The sequence below is a fragment of the Agelaius tricolor genome, unplaced genomic scaffold, assembly GCF_023055355.1.
Source record: "Agelaius tricolor isolate 1412-34295 unplaced genomic scaffold, bAgeTri1.0.p SCAF_15, whole genome shotgun sequence".
NCBI lineage: Eukaryota > Metazoa > Chordata > Aves > Passeriformes > Icteridae > Agelaius > Agelaius tricolor.
Window position 1 is genome coordinate 12,962,343 of NW_027269275.1, and position 26,967 is coordinate 12,989,309.

At 41.6% G+C, this 26,967-nt stretch overlaps 2 protein-coding genes across 7 annotated transcripts; one reads left to right on the forward strand and one right to left on the reverse strand.

Annotated features, from left to right (window-relative positions):
- Nucleotides 1-6,818: 6,818 nt before the first annotated feature.
- PRMT7 (protein arginine methyltransferase 7) lies at nt 6,819-22,207 on the reverse strand. 5 transcript variants are annotated; one of them, XM_071440431.1, is made up of 18 exons: nt 21,762-22,207; nt 20,756-20,931; nt 19,927-19,963; nt 18,487-18,636; nt 17,821-17,929; nt 17,036-17,148; nt 15,584-15,825; nt 15,248-15,425; nt 14,045-14,172; nt 13,126-13,285; nt 12,616-12,699; nt 11,577-11,624; nt 10,706-10,795; nt 9,943-10,104; nt 9,464-9,538; nt 8,895-9,055; nt 7,605-7,701; nt 6,819-7,039 (listed from the first exon to the last, which is right to left on the reverse strand). In XM_071440431.1, exons 2-18 carry the CDS (start codon nt 20,848-20,850, stop codon nt 6,884-6,886), a joined length of 2,085 nt encoding a protein of 694 aa, XP_071296532.1. In that variant the 5' UTR covers nt 20,851-20,931; nt 21,762-22,207; the 3' UTR covers nt 6,819-6,883. The 5 variants fall into 5 exon arrangements, with proteins under 5 accessions (XP_071296532.1, XP_071296533.1, XP_071296530.1 ...); XM_071440432.1 differs by lacking the exon at nt 21,762-22,207 and adding an exon at nt 21,568-21,649; XM_071440429.1 differs by lacking the exon at nt 21,762-22,207 and adding an exon at nt 21,427-21,572.
- On the forward strand, nt 21,456-25,648 carry SLC7A6OS (solute carrier family 7 member 6 opposite strand). Of its 2 annotated transcripts, none has more exons than XM_071440449.1 (5): nt 21,456-21,794; nt 22,564-22,941; nt 23,247-23,447; nt 24,328-24,451; nt 24,914-25,648. In XM_071440449.1, the coding sequence occupies exons 1-5, from the start codon at nt 21,456-21,458 to the stop codon at nt 25,033-25,035; spliced, it is 1,164 nt and encodes a 387-aa protein (XP_071296550.1). In that variant the 3' UTR covers nt 25,036-25,648. The 2 variants fall into 2 exon arrangements, with proteins under 2 accessions (XP_071296550.1, XP_071296551.1); XM_071440450.1 differs by having other exon boundaries at nt 23,250-23,447.
- Nucleotides 25,649-26,967: the final 1,319 nt, after the last annotated feature.

Genomic DNA, 26,967 nt, shown 5'->3' on the forward strand with positions numbered 1-26,967 from the left:
AAAGATAGGAGAACATCTAAAAATATTTTTAAAATGCAACAAATAAAGTTAAGTACATTAAGAAAGATTAAATGGCCCTTAATTGCTTAGGAAACATTCCCCAGAACACACTCTGCTGACTAGTTCTGTTGGTGACAAGCATGACTACACCTTGCCTTTATTTTTAGACATCCTTTTTTTTGTTAAATCTTATTTTAAATGTAATTATTTGATTAGCTGTTGCCCAGCCAACCCAGGGAATGCAAATACAGACTGTCTCATAAAGAGAGTCACAGCTCTCAGCTTCTAGGGAGGTAAACAATGGAGCAGTGTATCTCATTCCCAGCCAGAGGCAGGGACACAAGTGGAATATTCTCCCTGCAAGCAAAAGGATATGGGCAGCAGCATCCAAGAAAGCAGCAGGAAGCTGGCACTGGATGTAAGGCACTGCATCAATCTGAACAGATGATCTCCTGTGAGAAAATCCCAGTGTTCATTCAGGGCCTGCCTGGCTGGCACAGGGACACAACAGAAATGGCACCAGCCTAAATGGGGACACATCTGCCATCGAGGGTGCCCTCAAAGAGAGTGGGAGAAACAGCACCTGAAAGGGCCACCTCACATCCTCACCAAAACCTCCCACTGCCACTCTGGAACAAGGAACACACTGCCAGCCTTTTCTGTACATGAGCACACCCACAGTGGGGCACCAGGAGCCCAGCCTGGGCACTCACCTGCTTTGGGAAGCACTGCTCAGGTGGCCTGAGATGCTGGTGTCCCTCTTGGGACGGAAATGCTGCTTATGCCTGTACCCTGCTGCTACATTCCTGTCAGCTGTGAGCATGAAACAAACCCCTCAGCCTGGCAGCACCACACATGGATGAGACTGGTCTTGAAGTGCCTTGGGTCTGTAACAAGCACAAAAGAAAACACAAAAATTAAATGTTTTGACAGCACAGACCCATCAAACCTGTGGAGCACAGCACCCTGCTACAACATACATAAAGACTGTTTTGTATTGAAATATGAATACATAGTTTTTCCTAGATATTTCTCTTCCTTCTTCCCTTTTTGAAGACTTTTTTTCATGTATATTGCAGGGTATGTGTCAAGATAATGCAAGAAAAGATAAAAACTTAACATTTAACACAGAAGTTGACTTCATAGTTAATTTATTCTGCTGTGCAATACAGAAGGAACTGCTAGTTTTTGTTGAGCACCAGTCAGTATTAGCAAAAAATGAAGAGCCATGGCAAGGCAGGAATCTAAGCCCCTGAAATCTATAAAGAAATCTATTTAATGCATGAAGGAGAGAGATGCAGCTTCCCTAACAGTTTCATACAAAACAGAAACACATTTTAAGCCATCATAATGCAATATGGCAGCACAGTTTTCAGCACAGGGCCATCAGGTATTATTAACCCATTGCCTCCAGCAAACCCTCCCTCCTCTGGCATGCAGTCCTGGCCACTCAGCATTAGTGCATCCAGTACACATGAGAGACCTGCTGTAACTGCTGTACCACACCTTCCCACAGCTAAGGCCTCTTCAGGGCATTCAGATAAAGCTTTCAGTTTCTCCATCAATTCCAGAAGCACAAACTTTAGATGAAATGTACTTCTAGGAAGAAAGAGCTTTTGCTCAAGAGAGGTTCAACTCCCTCATCCTGAGAGACTTCCTGGCTTGTTTTCCATTGGCCTCTGAGCCCTGCTCTCAGGACCAGCCTGGCCAAAAGGGACACAGGAGCTGCAGGAAGGAGAGGTGGGCACTGATTTCAAGCAAGGCAAGGCTCAAGAAGAAGCAATGCCAATGGCGTCATTAAGGGCCCATCACCTAAACTCCACTGACAGAAAGAAACTACTTCAGCTGGAGTCCAAAGATGATGGCTACTCAATAGAACCAGGCAATGAGAAGCACTATGGAAAACCCTTGAACAGCATCAACTGAGGAGGTCAGACACACAAATACCAGTGCTGATTTAAAACAGCAGGAACATGAGCAGCCAATATTAAAGCCACTGCCTTGGCCCTCAGTACCATGTCCCAGCATGCCAGGACACACACGTGGCAGAACAGCCAGCAAAATTATATGGTCTGAATATTCTCTTCACACCAGTTCATTACCCCTGTGTGTTCTTGGTTCCCTCAGGCTGGCAGTCACACAGATACAAACTCAACACATGAACTTTGGTTTCTCAAGTCCCACAGCTGCTCACAGAACACAGCAAACCTCCTGGCAGCAGGAGCTGACCATCTTATTTTGGGCAGGACACAGCCCAGGGCCCTTGGATGCACAGGGAGGGGTAAGGAGAGTGTGTCCACCCCCCCCTGCAGGAAGGGGCACCATGGCAGCTCAGGGACATCCCTGACCCTGGTGCCACTCCTGCAGAGCAGCCAGCTCACTCCCAGGCTGGATGCACTCCCAGCCTTTCCACCTCTGTGAGGGAGCCTCATCCTCTATCAGCAGCCCCTGGGCACAAGTGACTTTGTGCTGCCTGTCAGGCAGGCAGGAGATGAGACATGCAGGACATGTACAGTCCCTCCAGCATTCCTAGAAACACCCAGCAGCAGGGACAGGGCATTTTGGAGTGCTGCAGTGAAGGCTCTCCCTCCCACCTCATTCATCTCCACAGCTTGATTTATTTGCTGATTGTCAGGAGTGTGAGTAATTGGTTTCTTAGATACCCTGACAGGAAGCCAGAAGGCACCTTAAGTGAGGACAGATCCAGCAGGATCCATCACCCTGCAGAAGCAGCAGCACACTCAGCAACCTGCAGCACCCACTCCTCCCAAAGCACATCACTTCCCCAAGGGAAGTGTGCAAGGCAAGAGGGAGCAGAGGAAATGGAAAATGACAGGAGTGAGAGGCACATCCACAGCAAAGGGGCTGCTGCAGCTCATCATGCAGCTGCACTTCAGCAAAACCCTGAGGAAGAACCAGAGGGTACACAGCCAATCTTGTGTAACTTAAGGCCAAGACACCCTGGGACTGTGCCCACACCTCTGTGAAGAGCAGCCAGACCTGCAACTGCAGGGCCTTCCCTTGGCACACAGGAAGATCATCAGCTCTCATTCATTCATTCATTCATTAGTGCCCTTGGCCACAAAAGAGTCATCTTCAGGGCTCTCAGATCCTAGACAGAATCCTGCTGGGGGGAAAAAAAAGTGGGTCATCTTCATGACAGCTTTGGAAAGCAAAACCAATGCTCTGCAGCTTTGTAAATATATATATATATATATATATATATATATATATATATATATATAATATTTCTATTAAATATGTAACTTCTATACAATATAAATATATTTTACATGTGCATTAAAACCCAGGTGGCTTTAATTACTGAGCTATCCAAGGATTTACTGCCTCTGAGTCTTTATCTGCTGCATTTCGGTCAAACCTCATAAGGCTGCATCTGAAATCACACTGTGCTAAGAAAACAAATGATTAAAGCAGAGCTAGGGAGTCAGGGGATTAGTCTATTCTGCATGGCCTTGAGCAAGTCATTTTTAGCTCTGAGGCTCTAATCTTATAGTGAGCCTGGGGCAGATGAAACACTCACACACCCACACAAACCACACTTGGTTTTTTTTCTCATCCAAAACATAGAGATGACAACACGTACCTCTCTGAGAAGCATCTTAATCACTAATCTGCATAAAATGCTTGGAAATGTGAAGTATTACAATGATTAAGTACCAAGCCAAATTAACATTTTGCAATGCTATCAGAGTCAATAAGGTAGAATGACAACACAAGCACCCATTGTATTCAGCTCACAGTCATCACTGGAAAAATCCAACTCTAGGAAGCTCTAATAGTCTCTTCCCCCCACTAACAACCAGCTGTAACTACAAATAGAATACAAAAGATGAGTGACTAAATGAATTAGTCCTGAACTGCATCCTCTATCTTGTTAAATGCAGGAAGCCCACACAGAGCAGTTTCAAAGGGACTAATGAAGGAGAAAAGCAAGCTCCAGGATCTCAGTCCTTGAAGTGCCCAGCTTTCAGACAAAAGGTACCAGTTGTGCAAATAAAGGAGCAAATCTTGCACCTGCCATGATTTAGAAAACACCCTTTAAAATGCAAGACTTGTCCTTCATTAGGGCCATGACAACCTCACTGTCCAAGGAGCACTATTCACTCTGTATTCAGCATGAAACACTTTGTTGCCTGCCTGCTTTAACAGCAGGTGCAGGTCTGGGTTAGATTTACTAGCAGTTGCCACTTTTTGCACTAGTTTGCCACTTCCATGCATGAATGTACAGTGTATCTCATAACACAACTGTGATTTGCATCAGACAGCTGCATTGCAAGTCTCTGCATTTTCCTGATTTATAATGTGCTAGAAATTCAGAAGTGGGTTCTCAGCACCCTCTTGTGGAGCTGTGCTGTGGTAACCACCACACCTTAGTAAAATCTCATTGCAATTCAGAACTACAGAACACTTACTTCTGCAGTAAAGCCAAAATTGGGAAGTTAAATGTGAATGGCAACACTTGGTAGTTTATTGACTTTTAATACCTGACTAAAAGCTGTGTCTTGCATTAAAAAAGCTGCCCAGCTATACACTAGCTCTATTGCAATATCTGAACTGTAATGCTGTTAGTTCAGTGCTGGCAGAAGATCCTGTTTCTATCAGAATGTGCATCTGTGCCTGCAGGCTTAGTCAGGATCAAAGCCATTGTCATTTAGGAAAAAAATTGCCTGTGCTGGCAGCACCAAATAAGTTCCTTCCAAGAGAAAATAGGATTCTTGCTCTGCTTATTAGGATGCCCATAGCCAGCAGCTCTTCCAACTCAGAACATCACTGCAATGCTTCTGTCAGGTCTGGGAACAAATGGAGGCTGACTGCTGCTCTGGGTAATGTGTCTGTTTGATAAAGTGCCCTTCCTCCCCCAAGTGTGTGCCTGCAGTAAAATGCCCTGTGGAACAGGACAGAGATAGAAACAGTCCCTTATTTTGTTCCTGCACACATATGTAAGAAATGGCCAGTGTCCCTCTGTAAGCAGCTGTTTTCCACACAGTTGACAGATCACATCAGGTTTTTAAGCCCAACCTGAAGAATTCACATACATCAAGAAAGACTGTTACATGTAATAAATAGTCCTAATTACACACACTTGTGGTAAGGGCTTGCCTCAACTTAACAGCTCCCAGAAATTTTAACAATTTTAACTTTAAATCCTTAAAACACCTGTCTAAATGCACAAGCCAAATCAGCAAGCGTTAGAGATGCTGGTAACACTCACAGTGAATTAGAACATGCACAAGGTTTCTTGAGCATATCCATCACATTTTGCTCTTCTAAGGAACCCACAGGTGCTAAAATATGCTCACCATTCCCTCCTTCCAGGTTTTTTTGGGGTTTTTTTTTGGATAGCAGCAAAGCAATTTCTGCTCCAGGTGCACTGAAATTTAAGATGTTCTTCCTTACATGCACACAGCTCAGCCCTGGGAACACAGTTCTGCAGGTGGTTGCTACTGCATCCAGCCTCTTCCCTTCCCTTTCCCTGCACCCACCCTGAGCATCTCAAAAGTACAGTTTGGAGAAGTGAAATTCACACACATCAGCAGGAGCTGCAAGGTTTCTGTTCATTAGGAAAATGGATCTAAAATTTTGGGAATATTGCAGATGGCTTGTGGGTCTACAAATATGATCACAGCATCAGGGAAAAAAAAGGAAGAATTTTTACTCACAAGAATGATGTATCCTGGTGACCAGGAAAGCAGAGTAGGGGAGGCTCCTGCTGCCTCATGGCTTCTTTATGTTATTCCTTTCACTTTGCTAAGCTGCTGCTCAGAGAAATAGGAGTAGCTTTGTAACTGTCATCCTTGTGGATGGCTGACATAATTTGGGACTGGCAGGACATTGATTTTCTATCAAAACTTTAATAGGTCACACATACAAAACAGCTATCAATTGATTCTTCATCTAAAGCAGAACTCACTTCACACAATGGCACTGCAGCCAATGTGATCTGGAGAGCAACTAAGAAAACCTCAGCAGTGGACATGTGCTTCTGCAGAGCAGCTCACAACTTAGCCAAACTGGCAGGTTTTATTTACACCTCTGATGGAATGAGTAATTTTTAATCATATATTGAATATTACATATCTCATAAAGATTTGCTTTTTGCCCATGACTCTTTTTCTTTAGTTTCTGGTCAGACTATCATCAGTTTTGTCACTGGAAATTAGAAAGTATATATTCAAATTATAGAAACTTTCTAATTTCCAGTCACAGCTTTCCAGATTTTGGTCACTTTTTGGCACAGGACTCTTCAGAAATGCAGCATTTCAGATCATCAGCTGCAGCAGAACATCAGTGCACCACAGTTTAATTCCCTGGCCATTTCAGCTTAGAACCAGCCACATCTTAGACAAGTCTGAGAGCAGCTAAGCTGTTTCCTTCTCCCTATTAAATGTACTAATGTACATATGTAGCTTGACTTGGGATTTCTTTGTGGGCAGTCTGGAGATTATTTCCCATTTTACAGTGACAAGAGCGCAGCCTAGAAATAGAAGTGTTTAACTCACTTTTCTCTAATGTCAGTGTAAGGCCTGGTGTCCTCATCCAATGATATGCCATGCAATAACCAGCTGCTATTGTCAAATCAACTGTTCTGTACCTCCTTGACACTATGTAAAACCCTGAAAGAGATGATGAAAAGCATGTGTGTATATATGTATATAAACCCTGACAAGAATACCTGCCCCAAAGAAATGGTTCCTCCTTACCTCACTAACTGTATTTTGAAAACAAACCCAAAAAGGTTAGAAGTATGTTTAAGAAAAGTTTGCTCTCTGAACACCATAAAAGAAACCTTCTGCTGTACAAAAAAAGGAAATACTGTATATTTATTATAATTTAGGAATATGAGTAGGAGGAAAGAATTTTATAATAGCTTAAAATCCATAGCAATCTCTCCTGTCTTTGTGTCAAACTTTATATCATATGTGACAGCAGTAGGGTCTGACAGAATTTCTGATTCAATAACAGAGCTGAAGAAATAAACAGCTTGCTTGCAGTGGGGATTCCATTCACAGTTTCCCTAAAGGAGAGAGTTAAAAGTGAAAGAAGTCAAAATCTACAATATTATTATTATTATTATACAGTAACAATGCAGTAAGAGTTCTTGTTCCCAGCTGAGCACACAGTGATCAACAGTTGTCATTTACACTGCCATCCACTCCACTATGGAACACATAACTTGAAACCCCATCTGCTACACCACACACTGAAGTCACAGACCTAAAAATGGATTTGATCAAAGAATACTGAGAGAGAATACTAAAAATACTTACTCCTTCCTCTCCAAACTTTTGCTTTTGTTAAACTGAGGTTATCTGCAGAGAAAAAACTCTGCTTTGACCTAGCATCCCATTTAAGTTCTGAATTTGATTCCAAACTAGGGAGCATTTGGATGCAAATCAGACTCTCCCATTTTAAGGTACATCCCCTGCTCCCCATAAAAACATGAACAGATATTTTTAGTAATTCTGATGACACAGTGTTCAACCAGTGTGAGAAGGGGTACTACACAACCCAAGCATGGCCAGCAGAGACCCTGTGCAATCCTACAGACTTTGATATAGTGAATTAAAATGAAGATATACCTTTTCATTGGACAGTTGCATCAGTCCTGTACTAACAGAGATATCAGCAGTAAGATGGTATTCCATCCACAGAACTGCTCCATGGCTCTTGCCTTTCCTGGGGAGAGATGCAGGATAGAAACTGTCACTCTCCACAATCCTGGCAGCTTAAACACTGCACTAGTGCTTAAGTGAGAGCTGCAAAAGCATCAACAACTTCCTTCCTTGAAAGAAAGCTGAACAGCTGACTGAGTTGGTAATTGGGGGCAGAAACTTTCAAGTATTTGCAGATATGAAATCCAAAAAAAGGCAAAGAAGAGAACATGTCATAACTACATCTGCTCAGCAGCACAGCCACTTAACCAGCACTGAGTAACATGGCATGAATTACACAGCATAAGCTGAGAACTTCCTTTAGAGACCCCAGCTTCTACTGGCTCTGAATTCAGAGGAAATATTTACCACACACACGGTGTCACTTCAAGTGCCTGCTCCACAAGAAGCAGAGGTCATGTCCCTGTGCTGCCTGAAAACAACTGCTGCAAAGGCACAGAGACCCCACAGATGGCTCTGCAGTCTATGAAAGCTTCAATTTTGTTTAATGAGAAACATAGCAGTGTTTGAGCTACATAAGCTCTACATAGTTAAAAAATAAAGCTTTCTCATTTTAAAATTCTTTACAGAATTAAGTACAATCCACAGTTATAGTGCAAAGTATCTCAAAATATGTGGCAAAATATAAAGACTGCCAGCATTATAGTTACAAGGATAACATATACATTAAAAGCTATTAACATATATACAACAATTACATGCTACTAGCATATAATTTTAAAGCTATTAAACATAATAAGTTATTAATTATTAAACACAATAATTTGACAAGCTAAGTAGAAGCTTTTTCTGCAAGAACTCAGCAGTAGGCAACAAACAGAAACACTAAAAAACATCCAGGTAATATTTTATTTTCTCTAAACTATAAATTAATCTATTTAAATTTTAAATCATGGTGAGAGCTATTAAAATGTTGTTTTTTAAAACAGAGGCATACTATCTAATGATATTATCTAATCTAATAATATCAAACATTATTGTATTATTGTTATAGCCTACTGTGAATACCCAAAGGAAGCTTGTGTCAGGGCAACTTCCACAATCTTAGGTCACATTATTAAAAACTTCCAAGTATATTTGCACCAGTTAAGTGTAATACACTTAAAGGAGCTCTAAACTCAGCTCCTCTAAAGAGCTTGACTGGGAGGAAAAGAAATGGATGATGACAAAAATATTTATTGCAGTGAGGAAACTGACCTTAAGAGCTTCACAGAGCCCTCTGTGCTGAGACAGTGCTGTGGCACAGTCTTTGTGAAGTCAAATGTCAAAACTTCCTGGGGCTCTGAGAGTGACTTGCAGGGATATTCCCACAGGGGGTGAGGTTCTGCTTCCTTGGATTCCCTAAAATTCAGAGAATCCTGAAAAAGGAAGGAATAAAATTAACTGAAAACGACAGAACTGCACATCCAAAATATTCAAGCAATAGAGCTGCAAGAGGGCAGGACTGCACTTAGTCACAATGGAGAAAATGTCCTACATGCATGAAACAAATGCTGTGACGGGGGCCCTCAGCCCTGTAACAGAAATGGGCACTTTCAAAATACAATGCACTGAAATTTTCTCTTCCCTCAATATGAATCCCACTCTACAACTGCCTATACTCCTCCAAATTAATCTAGAGCAAAGCTCTAGAAACTGATACAAATGAATCTCAAAACAATGGTGTTCTGCCTAACACACAAGTTTTTCAACAGTTACTAAATGCTTGATTAAACCAAACTGAGTTTTTATTTTGCTAAGACTTGTGGTGAAACTGATTTTCTTACTTTAATCATATCATCCATAGTCCGGACATCAAAACCTTCACAGATGCCACAGGGACTCCGGATTCTCCACAAGTCCTGGAAGAAACAAGAGCATTTTGTTTGGCTTTATCAAAGGAAATGGGAAATCTTGCAATAATTTTAGCTGTAGCTTAAATTCAATAGCAAACCATATACTATGTATATATTGCTAAACCATTACAACTACTGCAAGAATCAGAAGATAATTCGAGGAAAAGGTTTTATTAAGTTGGTTAATTCTTTAATCACTATTTTCAACTCCTCTAAAGAACATTTCTTACCATTTCTGTGTGTGGTTTACTTTAGAGCAGCTATGGATTTGCCAAGATCTAACCCTCACAGCCCCTCCACTTTCACTATCCAGCACAGGTAAGTGCTCCCAGTAGTATCAAACATCTCACAGCCTACCAGAGAACCACATTCTCTATAGCCCCACAAAGTGGAGTGAGATCATCACTCACCTGGAACTGCACAATCATCATGTGCAAAGAAGCAGAATGAGGTAGGACAGTGACATTGCTGGCAAGGTGAGAGCTCAGAGCTGTCCTGGCATACCAGAAATACAGGTTATGCCATGGCAACAAACTTGTCGTGAAAAACGGCTCTCCCACAAGGACAGAAATCTTGGCAAAGGAGGGAAGAGATAAAAAGCATTATAATAAAGAAAAACAACTCATAACACAGGCTGTTTAGATCTTCCAGTAGCTGCCAGTGCAATATATTATGTGAAATCATCTCGATTGCTCCATAGGGATTTAATTATTGTACACTGCACGTACAGCACACTGGACATTGTTCTGTGGGTTTAGCTACCACATTTTAAATTGAATTTTTATGCAACAAAGTTTGTGAGAAAATATTGCAGTTTGAGTTTGGAAGCTTTGTAATGAGTCACAGAATTCTGAAGTTTTGAAGTATGTTATTACTTCCAAATAGATTGCAATCTTCTTGAGTGGCCTGTGGAAGAGTTACAGCCTGGTAGAACCAGTTAAACTGCCTTAACTACTGGGGCAATTATGCAGCAGGGAAAGTCAGACCCTTCAAAAACAAAGCAACAACCCTCCCACATTCTTTAGCCTTCTTTAATTTTAGTGGCACATGGTGTGAACCGTTTACTCATTACATTTTAGATTAATTGGGATGTAACAGAATTCATTGTGGGTACAATTCATTTTTACCTTCTGCTCCCTACCAACTCCTGTGTAATGGACAACTGTAACATACCTTTTTATCTTCCAAATGAGAAGGCTTCAGCAACTCTGGACGGGCTTCTATTATTTTAATTTTATCTTCAAGATTATTTGCTTTAAAAAACTAAAATCAAACATTAACACACTGTCTTTATCAAAAGCCACAACTGAGTCCAAAATAACAATTTTATTAAAAAGAAGTTTGGAAAAAAACCCCAGCAACTGAAAGAAATTTTAACAAAACTGCCTGCCATAACTCATGAGGATGATACAAGTCTATTCTTGAAGGCTGCATGCACCCAGAGCCAGCATGTCTAGGGAACTAGAGCATGTGCCCTAATCTATCCAAAAAGGCAGATAACACAAAAGTTGCTCCACCTTCATTCATTTGTACTTTGAAGCATATGAGAAGGATAATCCAGCAAAGTAAGAATCACTTCACCTATGAATACATTGCATATTTGGCTTTTCTTTGAGATCAGGTTCCAGCCCTCCCTCGCCCACCATTCCTGGTTTTGCATTTCTGAGCCACAGGCTGAGCCAGATCTCTTTCAAATACACAGTGCCAACTAAAGGAACCACAGCCCAGGGATGACTCCAGGAAGCTGCTTCCAGTCACTCCTCAGGCAGCAGCTGCCTCTCCTGAACAGCTTCCACTGCTCTGGCAGAGCCTTCCCCAAGGCACAGCAAACATTCCCACTTGTCCCAGCTGGAGACAGAAGTGCTGGATGCTGCTTGCCAGCTGAGACTGGTGCAAGCTTTGGGATGCTCTCACTAACCCTCAGAAACAAACAGCCTGGCTTTCATCACCAAGGCAATGGCAGCAGCAGAGCAGCAGCTCAAGCAAACAAGCCAAGAGGCATCTGCAAGGAGAGATCCAGCTTTAACAGAAAATGGATACTCACTTTTTCCATGACAGAACAGGACACCCCAGAGTTTTCTAAGGTAAACACCTAATGAAAAAACACAGTTAGTCAAACTACCTTTATAGTTTTTAATTAAAAGTATTGTAACCGAAGAATGAAGCAACATTTTGATGCCCTAGTGAGCACAGTTCATATTCCAGAGCCCACTATAATGAATTTTTTTTAACAACAAAACACCCCCCAAAACTACAGGTTAAATACTTCTGTTTTCACAGCTATACAGGAAAAAAAAAAAAACTCAACAGAATGCCAATACTTATTTTCCACTTTTAAGTTGCACACAGCATATTAACATATGTGCTAAGCACATATTTATTCATGAACAAATGAAGGCATATCACCACTGTGCCAAATTGTAAATGCTGCTTAGTATAACCTGACTGTATCAGCTGGAAAGTGCTCAGAAGCCTTTTGCAGTAAGAAAAAAATTAGTTTTTATCCAAAATTGATGAATTGTTAGGAAATATGCTACATTCCTCAGGATTATATTACATTACACATTCCCAGCTACTCAGTTCAGCTCTAACATATTTTAGTTTAAAGAGCCCCCCATCAAGTAGGGCATTTATGTGTCTGAGACAGCCAGGCAGCTCTCAGTTACACACAGAGCCAGTACTCTTACTGCTTCCTTACATATCTTCCACTCCAGACTAGGTAATAAATGTAATTATGGAATTGCAAGCATAAAAGAAAAATACCCTCCCAGACATTTAGGTTCATAGAGTTTCTTCAGAGAAACAAGAAACAAGATGGCAAACAGAAAGCGGTGGGGAATAAGGAACTTTTCCTCAAAACTACAAATTGGTAAATGTCAAATTTGCTGTTAATTATTATCTTCCTAACTTCAGCTTGACCAGAGATGAATTTAACCTCCCCTTCAACACAATGTGAGCCTATTCCTCACTTGTCCCTGAAGAGGCACTGCAAATAGTTAAATAATGAGCTGGAAATGAACTCCATGAGAAAAAAATACCAAGCTAAAATGCAAAGATCTGAAAAACAGTACAAAGTACTGTACCTGCTTTGCTCCAAGATAATGAGCCAGCACAGGCAGCAGACTGCCATCACTGATACAAAGGCAAACACTATCTGTTTTCAGAACCTACAGAAAACAAATAGTCATTGTTATTCTTATTGCAGAGGGAAAAGTTTTCCACACTTTATACACTTTCATATCGAATGACTGTAAAAAAATTCTCATGTAATGCCTTTGGCTTAGGTCTGAAAAAGTTTGCTCAAAAATGTAATGGATGTCTTTATTCAACTGCCAATACCATGTTTAACAAACACCCAGAGCTACTACAAATCCTATGCACAAATGGCTGCTTACCATTTATAAATTTAATACTGAAGTTTTCAAGACAAAACTATACCTTCCATCTTCTGATGGAAGAAAAATACACTTTGTGAGCAAAGTCCTTTGCAGGGGACAAACAAATTCCATGAATAATTCCATAAATAAAGCAGTGTGTGCATCCCTCAGAGAAGGCAATAGAACCTGCAGGCAATAGAAGCTGCAAGCACTCACTTTCCTCAAGGACTCGATGTACTGGCGTGTTCGGCTCTGATCATTCAGCTCCCCAAAGCGGGGCCTGTTCCACAGCAGATGGGCACGACACCTACAGACAGGACTCTCCACACAGACATCTGCTTTGTGCTCCTCTTCCTCTGCTCTGCTCTCCCCTTCTCTGGAAAATATTTCAGTCTAGTATCAACCACAGCATCAGTAAGACATTTTTGTAAACAACACATTGATGCATTTTGGCTGATACACACAGTAATGAATTTGAACTCCGCTGTCACTTTTTTGAAGCTACTGGTTCTCCAGAGACATTTGTGTAACTCTGCATTTCCAAATGAGGAGGGGTCAAAAAGAATTTTCACCTTCTTTAAAAGACAAAACCAAGAACCATCCCCCACTTTACCACTAACTGTGATTGTTAGGTACATTAGGCTTTGCCCTTCCAACAGTTACTTGTTTGGATTTTGGATTCCTAAGTAAAAAAGGCACAGCAGATTCAGACATTTTAAAGCTAGCACTGGTTTTAAAAATGTTTGCTGCAATTGCCATGACAGCCAACATGACTAAGCTCTTTTTAATCTGAGCAAAAAGCAGCAACCTCAAAAAGACAATGCTGACTAGGAAAATAGAAAATGGAATGGCAATTATTTCACTTCTTTACCTGTATGCCACTTCAGCTGTGCTGTATTTTAGGATTTCCAGGAATCAACCATGATTATTTTATGCTTCTTTGTCAGAGAATGCAACCAGGTACTAAGCAGGAGTTTGCAGTCCAACTGAGGTTTTAAGCATAATGTGTATTTTCCACCTGTGCCCATATTAGCCTTTAATATTTTTCTACTCTTTAGGCTCTAATCTTGCTCTTCTAGAAAAGGAGCTGCTCTAAGAGCAGCAAATACTGCAGCCTTTTCCCACAGATTGTTACCTGGCTTTCTGCAGGTTGTACCACACTGAGTACTCATCACGACAGGCAGTCAGGGACAACTTCTCACCCTGCAGAACTGGCTCCTCACGTGGAAGAAAATAAACACACTGCATCCAGTGATCTCTCCACTGAAAAAGTTGATATAGAAAACCTGAGAAACTCACTCATAAATAGCAAATGGAAAGTAAACAAATAGTAGGGAATCAATTAGGAAGAATAGGCACAACTTTGAAAATGCATGATTAATTTAAAGAACTTTGTTCAATTTAGCAAGGCTGAATAAAGACCAATATCACATATTGAATAATACTGATTTCTTGCAACAGAATAAACCCAAGGCCATTGGCTTGCTCACTGGCCAAGCTTCTATTGCAACCAAATAAAAAAGAACCAAAAATTGCTTTTCATTTATTAATGCTGCTTACCCTACATAGTTAACTTGTGTTAGAAACCTGTATTGATCTGCTGACAGCCTCATGCACCCAGAATTATGACACTTAGTGTCACTCTGATCACAGCACAATTATTTTGTGTTTCAAAAAGCTGGTTTTTGCACTGCAAATATCCTATGCTGATCAGTCACACTAAGCTGATTGAACACCTCCAATTTGATAATTTCAAATTTTATTCTCAAACATGCTAAGTGTAGACAATCATTTTGTAACTTCCTTTTGACTAAGTTCATCCTACTGGTAAATTCACTCACAAAAAACCACAGGAATCTGAGTTAATAGTACTTCTGTAATTATCTGTATCAATCCAGCACTTTCCTACACCAGCCTCTTTTTTTTTTATGAGAGTATAAATATATTACCACAAACATAACACTTACTTGGAAATTTAATAGAAGAACTACAAGGAAGCAAAACACAGACTAATATTTAATCAGGGATAGAGACTATTTAGGAAAAAGATACAGAAATCTTTATTTCTTGAACATAAAAGAAATAATAATATGTGCAAGGACAGATTCAGTCTTTAAGTTTTATGTAAAAGATGATCCTTAACATTTAACATTAAAGAAAACCTCAAATGGGCATATACCATAGCTAAAATTTCTACAAGTTGCTTATTTAGTATCTTCCAATACATAAAATATTAGCAAAGTTCCTAAGCAACTTAAGGCAGAGCTGCTAAACCCCCCAGTACTCCAAAGAGTTGCTCAGTCATCTGACACTGGTATCTGAAGGCTCAGTATTTTACCTGCAAAGCAGAAGTGGGTTTTACCCAGTAGGGAGCCATTGAGCAATTTATCATCCCAGAGGGGTCCATGTCAATATCCCACCAGGAAAGTACAATTTGTGCCTTGCCAGATCTCACAGGCTCCAGCTGCACTCTATAGCAGGTAGAAGCACTCTGTACTGGCTTACTGAAATCCACACTGCAGGGAAGCATGAAAATTGTAAAAAGAAATATTAGAAAGGAAATTGTAAAATTAATTCTTCAGAAATTCTCATCAGTTTCTTAAGCTCAATACACAGCTTATATGAAAGGCATAACAGGATAACTTTGTTTTGGACAAAACAATGTCTCCCTTACCTGAACATTTTCACCACATCACTAAGGGTACTGAAGTCACTTGAAGGCATCTGGTTCAGTTGGATATCACAAACAGAAGGAAGACCTGGACAGTTCTCCATTTCTGAAGGTGGAACAAGTATTTTTTCACCATCCTCTGCTTCAACATGAACAGGAAAGAGTTTCTTCCAGGACCACATTCTTCTGGATTCCACTAACTGGACATAGACTGTTGCCCTGTGAGGCACTGCCTCACACCCTTCCTGAGTGTTCAAAACAAAGGGTAAACACATTCAACAAGTTTCACTTATTAACATAAGTAAGATTAAATCAACTGAAATGCAAACCCATTTAAAGAAAATTTGGACTGGGAGCTTTGAAATCTAAAACACAAGTTATTGTAGAGACTTTTGTAACATTAGAGCAATTTGTCTCTCTGTGAAACAGAATGCACATATCTATCCTGTTCAGTGTGGTTCAGCCAGGCCAGATTACTTCACTAACCATGCAACATTATCTGTTTACTAGCCTCAGTTAAACTTGCATTTCCATTCTTGTTCTGAAATAAGAGATAAGCTTGAGCTTCTCAGGGCAGAAAACTCCTAAGCTATCAAAAATACAAGACAGGTGCTAATTGCAATGAGGAAATAAGAAAAATAATGGCTCAAATATTTATGCAAGGATAACTTTGTATCCATGTTAAAGAGTGGAAAACATACAAGTTGTCCTAAAAATCCCACTAAGAACCAAGAGCCAACCATGAAGTCATAAAACAATGCTTTTACAGAAAAAAGACTAATTGCAATTAAGAGTTCTAAATAGAGATCACTACAAAGTTATGGAGTGCTGTTGTCTTTATGTGGTGTCTTTTAAACTCATGAATAGAAACTTGGAAACCTAAAGAAAGTTCTGCCATCCACATTTTAATGAAGGGAAAATATTAGAAAATGTAAAAGAGAAAGCCCCAAAATTATACCCATAGATTGTAAGTCAAAAAAAAGGATGTTATTTAAATACACTGTTTAAAATATTTTCACATGCAAAATGCATATGGAGTAGTAAGAACACAATAGAAAAGGATATCCAACCAAAAATGTATCAATGCCTGGGAGGTGAAGCTCATCAAATTTAGGAGAATTTTTTAAAATATCTTGGGACAAAGTTATTATTAAGGAGAGCTTCAAATCAGAACTGGATGCCTTTCTGAAAGACATTTGTTAACCAGCAAGTTATTGGTTTCAACCAAAGCAACTAGGTGTATTTTCAGAGCCTGTGATTTACAATATGAACTCAAATAGCTTTATTCTAGGAATGAATCTAATAAATTATTGACTGAATAAGAAACTAGCAGAGCTGATGGTGTATTTATCAAGGGATACAGAAGCCTAAGTTCTGTATAATCTTTATCCTACTTTAAAAAAAGGCAGAAGAATTTCTCTAGCGATAGATGTGACACACTCCCTATATTCTCACCTGTACAAGATATTTGTGTGCATGCTCATAGGTTGGTAAAGCTCCTTCTCCAATCAGCTCTGTATCAAATAATTCTGTTACCAGGATGTTTGCCCGACACTGCATATCTCCATCTGAAAGACACAAATTAGCATTGTAATGTTAAATCTTTTACCTGAATACACAAGTAATTAAAAAACTTACTCCTGTTAAAGAGTCTGCTGAAGACTGGAAATTATTTCCTACTTGAAATACAAATGGCTACTGAGATATTACCAGAACACTTTCTTCTGTAGATTTCCAGTGTTACTTTCTAGAATGTAAAGTATCACTGAACCCTTAAGGTTGAAGACCTTTAAGATCAAGTCCAACCACTAACCCAGCACCATCACCATGTTCACCACTAACCCATGTCCTCATGTTTTTCAACACTTCCAGGGATGTTGACTCTACCCTTTCCCTAGGCAGTCTTTTCAATGCTTTACAACCCTTCCCGTGAAAAGAAATTTTCCTAATCTCCAGTCTAAACCTTCCCTGGCACAACTTGAGGCCATTTCCTGTCATCCTGTCACCTGGGAGAAGAGGCAACCCTCACCTTTCTCACCCAGTAACTCCTTTCAGGCAGTTGTAGAGATGAAGTCTCCCCTAAGCCTCCTCTTCCCCAAGTTGAACCCATACCAGCTCCCTCAGTGTACTCAACGCACTTGTTTTAACCAAAAAAACGTGTAAGAAATAAGAGTAAGAGCTATTCCTTCATGGTTTTCAGGTACTTGCTAATTTTTTCAAGCCTAGCCTATTCTTCTCACCTGGGCCAACTGTGACTTCAGTGGAATGCTTGTTGATTACTTTGATCTTGTCAGAAAAACCATTTTTCTCCACTATCTTCACAGCAGCATTAGCCATGGGCTTAAACACCTGTGAAGAGCGAGAGTGTAACAAAATGGTACCCTTCAAGTCAGCTTTCAAAAATGCAAGGGCACTAACACAAAATGTAATACATTTAGTTCTGAACAAAAATTAACACCATCCTATCTTTTCCTATGTTTGAAGTTCACTATCATGAACCAAGGCAATGAGCCTCACTTGAAAAATTCAGAGCTTCACTGTTACAGTTATCAGCTGCATCCAAAAGCTACTCCAATTTAACTTTTGAAACACAAGAATACACATTAATATTGTAGCATTTACATTAAACAAATTCATTTCTTTGTAAAAATAAAGATACCTATACATGCATCAACAGAAGGCCCTAAAGACTTACATGTGCTCAAGACACTATGTCAATGAAACCAAAACAGCCAGCACTGAAATACTCACTGAAGGATGCCACAAACCTGCTTATATTAACAGTGTAATTGTGAAGAGAATTTCTGTTTCATTCAGAACAAAAATAACAGAGATAGTACACAACCTGAAAATAAGAGCATCACAAAGAACATGTTGACTATGTGCAATCCCTAACAAACACTCACCTCAATGGCATAGCAGAAATCTGCCCCAGCTGAAGCTGCCATCATGGACAGGAGTCCTGTGCCAGTCCCTATGTCCAGCACAATTGCTTTCTCACCTCTCTCCTTTACTCTGCTCACTGCAGCACGAATGCCTTGGTAGTATTTCACATTCTGTGGAAAAGGAAAAAAATCAGCAACCTTTTATCCATTTATGTTTTTAATTTTTGTGCAGAAATCTTGCACTCTTTGACTGTGAGTTTATAATCAGAAAAAGTCCTACAGACACTCCTCATGCCAAGCAGTCACACCAAAGCCATCTTCAGCAATATCAAGTGTACCTGGCAGAATCAGCCCATTTAAAGTATATCAATGTTTATCATAATGTTCATATTACCATTGGTCAATCAGCTATTCATAACATATGTATGATTTCCAAATGTCATATATTTTGCCAAGTAAATAATAATCAGACCCATGGGAGATACTACAGGTTTTCTGATTCATTTTCCCCTGCAGGACCACTCAAATGGTCATATTCTCCCTATGGCAGTACAAGAGCTGAAATATCTTGGTTTAGATTCCTCTCTTCATTCACTCAAAAAGGTTCATACATGAGAATTAAAAGTGTAAATCCTGGGTTTTAGTTACAGGCCATTAAATGGAGCTGTAAGCACACCAGCACCAACAACAGGAAGAAAATAAATGCTGTCAGCCACAAGATACAGATTGATATATATGGTTATATTTTCTTTATAACGACCTACTGTAAGACATTCCTTTCCAAATGATTTATCAAGCCTTTCCAAGGACTAGACAACCTTTGAACATTATACATTTGGAAGGTCTGCTGGACCCCCTTCTGAACAATTCTAGTCAATAACTTTGATACATATAATTCCAGTAGCTGTTTTTATCACTCAGACACAACCTGCTGCCTCTACAAAGTTCATTAAATGCCTTATCCCACTGACAAGTTTTAATTCAATATGAATTCAATATTCATTGTGGAGGGACCAAAAAAATCTTTCAAAATGTTATTGATGGAAAACTGACTTAATGGCTAGAGGAAAATGAACATTTGAACTATTCACTTCAGGCAGACTTCATCATGCCTGTACATATGGTAGAAATACCACAGAAGAACAGATTTTACATATACTCCTATAAAAACTAAGAAGCCCAGCCTCACTTTTACAACCTTTGAAATTTCATCTAACGAGCGCTCTGTCAAAAATGTCAAACACAGAGCAACAAAATTGGCTACTGAATATAAAAATGTTCTGCAGTAAACAACAGAACAGTAAAGTCAGATGTAAGAAGGCATCTTCTTACATTAGAGAGTACAAAAATGTGATCATTTAATCTTTCAGAGAAACCCATATAATCACACAGTGAAGCTATTCAAGAGAAATGCAATGGCTCTTTTCCCACCATTCAAAAGGGTTTTGGTTCTGTACTTACTCTGTCCTTATCATGAAGCATATCTGCATAGCGTGACCTGCAATGAAAGATATTCCAGTTTAAATACTCCATTCTGCAAAGCAACTGGTCCCTGTGCCCCACAAATGTACAAACTGACACACTCTGAAGACCTGAAGTGTTTCTCTAATCTAAGGGATAATGTAATTCCAGTGATCTGGCCATCAGCATATAAATCAACACGTGAACCACTGGAACAAATCCTCTCCACAGCAATGGACCCAAGGCACAGACAGACCTAGGGACAAAACAGCTGTGAAGTAGCACCTGGGACACACATAGAGTCATACAGAGCAATGAAAGACAGACTACTAATGACCTATTTCTTACTAAGACTTAAATTTCTTTGGTTCCCATTTCTTCATGGTTTGCACTACTCAAAAATACCCCAAAATAAATCTTCTCACCTTCTCTGGCTATTACACTAAGCTCTTAAAAAGCTACAACAAGAACAGACAACTGGCAGTTACACGTTGCACTGCCATTTAAAAGCAATTTGGTAAATGCATTTTACCAGCTCAGGATTTACAGATCCTGATACACTGTCAGTATCAGGATCAGCTCCACAGAAAACAATTTTAAAAAGTTAGAAGGAAACTACTTGGAGAATGGTTTACAACATTTTACATTGACAGCTCTGCTCCGTACACCACTGGGCACATTTACTGCCGTTTAGACGATTCTACAGTCTGGTCACCTCATGCCCTTGGAATTTCTACAAAGACAGACCCCCAAACTGCCCTTAAAAAAATGTTGGATTTGCTCATTTTTCGGTGTCCTTTAACAGAACAAGCTACTTTTCCAAGCATACCTTGCAATCTCCTGGTGGTAGTCATAGTCCTCACCCTCTTCCAGCCACTCCATCGAGCCAGTGGTTGGATTGGCTCTTCCACAAAAGGTTTTCATGATCAATCTCAAGCCGTATTGTATTATTTATGTATTGTGTGCAGCTTTGCTTTCGCTTCAATAGAATACACCAAATGCTGGCTGTTAAAAAAGAAAAAAATAAAACCAACCATAAAACTTTTAGTAAACACAACAATTATCACTTTAGCTCTTGTACATTTCCCCCACTACATCTGTCTTGTCCAGAAGCACTGGTGACCGCTTTATGCTTTTTTCACAAGGACGTTTTAACCTAAAATCTGTCACCTAGCCCTACACTGAAAGGGGACCCTGAAGATGATCGAGGTGAAACCCCTGCGAACACAACGGCGGAAAGAAACCAACACAGCAGTAAATCCTCATGGAAGAGCATCCATGCGGATCAGGCCGGCGGCGGCCCCTCTCCCGGAGTCCCCACAGGGGGGAACCGGCACAGGCCCGGCCCTTCCCCGCCTCAGGAACGAGCTGCGATGGGGCAAGGCCGGAGCGTTCCCCGCCATTCCCAGCCCGGAACCAGCGCAGCGGGCCCGACAAGCCGCGGGCTCGTCCCTCCTCAGAGCCCCAGGCCGGCAGCTCCCACATGCCGCGTGTGCCCACCTTGAGCCCCGTGGGTGTGCCCGCCCCGGATGCCGCGTGTGCCTGTCCCGGACACCGCGTGTGCCTGTCCCGGACACCGCGTGTGCCTGTCCCGGACACCGCGTGTCCCGCCCCGGCCCCGCGTGTCCCTGTCCCGCGCACGGCGGTTGCTCCCCGCTGCCGCCGCTGAGCCCGAGCCGCGGGGCCGGCGCTGCGCGGCCGCTCCGCCCTCTCTCGCAGTCACCATGGCGGGCGCGGCCGTGCTGCGTGTGCGGCGGAAGCGCGGCGGCCCCGAGCCGGCCGAGGCGCTGCTCCTGGCCTGCAAGCGGCGCCGGGCCGAGCCCGTAGAGAACAACCTCTTCAAGCTCGTAGCGACCGTGTCCTCCAAGGTATCGGGGTCGGGCCGGGCCGGGCCGGGCGGAGTGGGGCGGTGCTCCTGGATGGGTTTGCAAAGCAGCGGCCCTCTCTGGCTGCTCCTCGCGGTCTTGCGGGGCTCCGCCGTGGGTGCGCTGCCCTGCAGAGTAGCCCGGCCCCGGGCAGCGCCGTCCGGTGCCGCTAACCGAGGGCACGGCGGCTCCTCCCGCGCTGTGACAGCCGCGGCACGGCAGCAGCACAGCTCCGGCCCACAGCACGCACTGAGCCCCTGACACTGCGCGCAGCGCTCCCTTCCTGCACTTCTCTACGCTCTTCCTCACTTGGAAACTACACAACAGTCAATAAATGAAGCTTGAATTTCTGCCGTGAGAGATGCTGAAGCTCCGCCCTACAAGGATAACAGCCTCCATCCAGCCTTTTATATTGAGTAAGACTTGTCCCTCTTGGGAAATGTCTTCTTAGCATAAAGTAAAGGAAAGGATATTAGGCCCTACATTTAGGTCCGTTGCAGTCTTCCAAAGGCATGTGTTTTTCTTTGGAGAGCTATTCTGTACTACAAAGTTGTGTAAAAATCAAATTGAAATAGGACTTCTATATCTTGTGCTTTTTTCCCCTCATAACAAGAGAATATTATGATTATGTTGCTTAAAGTCATAGTAGAAGTTACTTGAATGTTGTTAGGATTATTGGTATTGCAGTTCTTCATCCCTTCCAGGAAGGAGTATGACTTGCTATGTTGATGTTATCATTAGATTCCTCCTCCTCTTTGTTCCTTTCCCCCAGAATGAACCAGTTCAGAAATATGTTAAAGATGCCATCACGCGGGACAAGGCAGCTCAGAGCCTGCGGCCCCCTTTGGGAAGCACCCAGCAAATCCTTCAGGAGCTGCGCTGTGCCAAGCAGGCGGAAAGGAAGGAGAAGCGGTACCGGGTCATCTCCAGCCACCGGCCCCACTGTGCCCACACAGCTGCACCTGCCACAGACGGACAGGCCGTGCCCCACGGGGACAGGTCGGGGTCTGAAGCACTGCAGGATGCTTCACCAGAGGAGACTGGTGCTGTGGATAAAAGTTCAGACTGCTGTGGAAAATTCCAGCTGTTTGATATTATACAGGAAGAGGAGACAGTGGGAGATTCCAGTGTAACCACTGCAAACCCACAGGTCAGCTATGAACTTGGGGTACTTGAAGTACTTTGGGATGGCTGTTGAGTAGCACATGTGGGCAGACTGAAAGTATTCCACTATTTCATAGGAGCTTTAACTAGATTGCAAGTTGGAATGTTTCATGAGGATCCTGAGTGCACTAATGTTCAAACTGTGCCGAGCTGCTGCTTAAGGAAGGGCATGTACCACCCTATTTTTCTTTGCCCTGGTCTGATGGATAAGTTCTCTTTTCATCTGAAAACTGTTGGCTGTAAATGAGACTTTGCATGAATTTATTGGAAATATTTTTCATTTTTTCTCAGCAGAAGACCAATCCAGATGCAATCCTCTGCAATGCAGTAGAGATGATCCGTGAGCGTTTAAACATTTCTGAAGATGGTAAAGAACAACACGGTCACAAAGAAGATGAGTATGTTTATGACATCTACTATAAGGAAACATCAGCCCCTGACTGGATTGAAAATATCCTTTCTGTACAGCCCTATAGAGAAGAATATGAATGGGTAAGAGTGTGGAAAAAACAATCTTTCTCAATAAGAAAGACCACAAATAAAAGATGTTTAAAATTCTGCTCTTGGAAGCTGCCATGCCAAGAAAGGTCCTTTAAGGTAGACACTACATGTATGCTCAGTGACTTCTGTGTTAGGCCTTTTGTAACTGCCAGTCCCACGTTCCTGCAGGTTACTCTTATATGATCCCACGACATCATATAACAAAATGGAAGGGATGCTGCTCATGTCATGAGAAGAATCTGTCTGGTTTCAAACTGACAATTCCATTTTGGCAGAGGAAACTTGACTAATTTATGTCTTGCTTGCAATTAGGAGACAGCCAGTAAAATGGCATTGTAAATAGGACTGAATGAAAAGAAGAGCAAGGGGGAACACAACTTTTACACTATTTGAGGACTTGACTTTAATCTTCATGAGAGATATTTTTTCTTAATAAATTCTTCTTCAGTGACTGTGGAGTTAGGAAGTTTAATGTAGGGTTTAGTCTTGTGTTGTATAGTTCCTGTGATCAACAGACTTGTATATTGGGAGCCTGAAATGATTTTCTGCCTTCCCTGATCTATTACACTACTGTTGAAGTGAGTAGGATTAAGCTAGACATTAACAGTGAAATGCTGGACTGGAACACATACATGTGGGACTTCACTGATTTTTCACCTCAAGCACATTTGAAGTGGTGTGGTGAATGCAGTGACAACTCCAAATTCTCCTGCAGTGTGCCCTGTGTCACTGCACAATTCCTTCTGCCTGCCATCAGTAAGTATTTCCTGGCTCTTTCTGATCTGTATAGTATTGCACAGATGGATGAAAATTTACTTAACATTCACTATAAACACAGACACTCATCATTGTGTTTTATGCTGACATGCAGGTAAATGATGATCCTGGTCCAGAGGAAGTGTATGATGATGAAGATGATGAAAATGATGAAAATAACTGGCGTAATGATTATCCTGAGGAAGATGAATTCTTGCCAGAGGAAGATGGAGAAAAAGGTACACCTGTCATAAATGCTGTTTGCTTTCCTGCATGTATACATCCCCTCTTTTTTACATGCTATCCCTAGAAAAGCAACTTAACTGTGCACTGCTGGGGTAGCATTTTGCTCTTAAAATGGTGAAATGCGTGTAGAGGAGGATTATCTTTCTTGGAACTAGAAGAGAAATTAATGTTTGTGAAAAGACAAAATTGAGAAGTCAAATTGAGGCTGCTGGAATTGCAGAGGTTTGCTTGCTTACATAAGGAATCTATGACTTGGGTCCACATGATTGTGAAACACTGCCTCTGCCTTCTGAAGTCCATACCCAAGTCCTTCAAGCACAGTTCAAACCTCAGCTCATACAGAAGTTGTTCAGACTTCGTTAGTTTCTCAAGAAGCTTAAACTAGTCTGTTTTTAACTTATTTTTTTTAAGTAAAAAGAATGGATAATCTAGAAGTGTTGATGCTTTCTCTGCAGATTCTGAAGAGAGCTTCAGTGATGAGGACCAGTGTTACAGAAGAAGAACATGGGACAAATATCGAGAGGATGTTTTGAAGGAATTTGGATACGATCAGATTGAAGATTTGGATTCTGACTAACAGCCTGGTTTTGGAGATAAAATGCACACTGAAGGTGAACATTTGCTGCTGTAGGAGAATGTACTATCTGAGCAGCCAGCTTCAGCTGGTGGACATTAAACAGATGGGTGTGTTAGAGGTAAAAGTTAAGTTATGTTAGATTAATGTATAGTTCAATTATATTGTATATATTATGTAATATTAATTGTATTATGTTAAGAGTTTGGAGGGTTGTTAGAATGTTCTAAGAGAAGGGTCCAGGGTTTGGTGGAAGGGCGGTCTGGTGGGGCAAGGTGAGGTCGAAGAGGGTTTGGATGGAAGATCTGACCAATCATTCGAAACCCTGCAGAAATGATTGGTCCAGAATGAACGGTGGTAAAGACCAATGAGGAGCCTGGAAATGAACCAATCACCATGAGGATCCATAATGGACCAATCCTGGACTCGAAGGGGGCTATAAATGGGGGGAGTTCATTTGGGTCAGGGTTCTTCTTTTTGGAAACTTGCTTTCTGGGGAGAGCCCAGTGCACTTGGGGGTAGCGTTTTTGGCTCACTGTGTGGGTGCTCAGGCTTATCCTAGGTATTCCGTTCCTTTTAGCTATTTCAATAAATGACACCTCTTTTTCCAGAGAAAGTTTGACCTCGTTCATATTCATAAATAGATGTGTTATAAATGATCAATCAAAAAGCCAAATTATCAAAATGCAAAAGATTTTATTTTCTACGATCAAAACAGTCCTCAAAAACCACAGCCAAACAGACAGCGTCGAGCCCGGGGTCGGCGCTGGGTGAACCTGGATCTGACCTCTCTTGCATCAGACCTCCCTCTGTTCACAAGTGCCACTTCCAGCAAGGCTGTTTATATATACAGCTTTTTATGCCTGAGCCAGAAGCACCCCGATTTCTTTTGTAATCCTGCATATGCATAAGAGTTTCTTTCACTGTGCAGGCTGGACATCTACCCTCCACCTCCAAGGATCTCCTACAAAGAAAAGGACTTAAACTCTCTGCATGCCCTGCTCTCCTTGAGGGATTCCTTGATAGCCATTTTAACTATTCTCATTAATTTTGACTTGTTTTTCAAATTTTGCAAGGACCTCAGCGGCATTGCTGGCACATCCACCCTCCCCCAGGCTCTTGATTTTGGACATGTTTCCAGAAGCCAACTCCAGGTCCACGGGGACAACTGCTATTTGCATACCCTGTACTTGTGTCACTGCAGAATTCCTTCTGCCTGCCATCAATAAGTATTTCCTGGAGTGTGTATCAATCTAATAAAACACAGTATTAGACATGGAAGGAATACGATCCCAGCTACTGAACACATTACAAAAAATACCATTTTGTTTCAGCAGGCTCCATCGAATAGTCTGTCCCACCAGGTTGACTTCAAGATAGAATTCCATTTCTGAACTAGGACATGAGCCACCTTTTTCATCTCCACTGCCAAACCCCTTATGGTTTCCCCATAATCATCAGTCTCAATGCAGCATTCTGACTTGTTGAACTTTCCACACCCTCCCCCTTGCTCAGCCAAGAAATAGTCACACTATTCAATTTTGGTACACAAAAGCCCACACCTGAGTGTGCTGCCAGCTTAACAAGTCAAGGGTCTCCGAAGGGTGATTCGAAACTATTTCTACCACTGCCTGCAGCCTGGTAAGTCGCTTCAGTAGATAAATTGGGGTCCTATATCCCCAGCTTCTGTCCTGAGCCCAAGTAGCTGGCCCATAATACTCAATTATTCTTGCTGCCGGCCATTCTTCCTCTCTCCAAGTCTGCCTGCCACTTAGGACAGGGAGGATCTTCATCAGACTCCTCTTTCCCCTGTTCAGGGTCTCATACAATGGGGCCCTTAACAGGTTACTTTTCGTTTGGGGGAGAGTGAAGAACATGGGTCAGACCATGCCCAAAGTGCATGATCCTTTCCATTTTGGAAGTAACTTGCTGTAC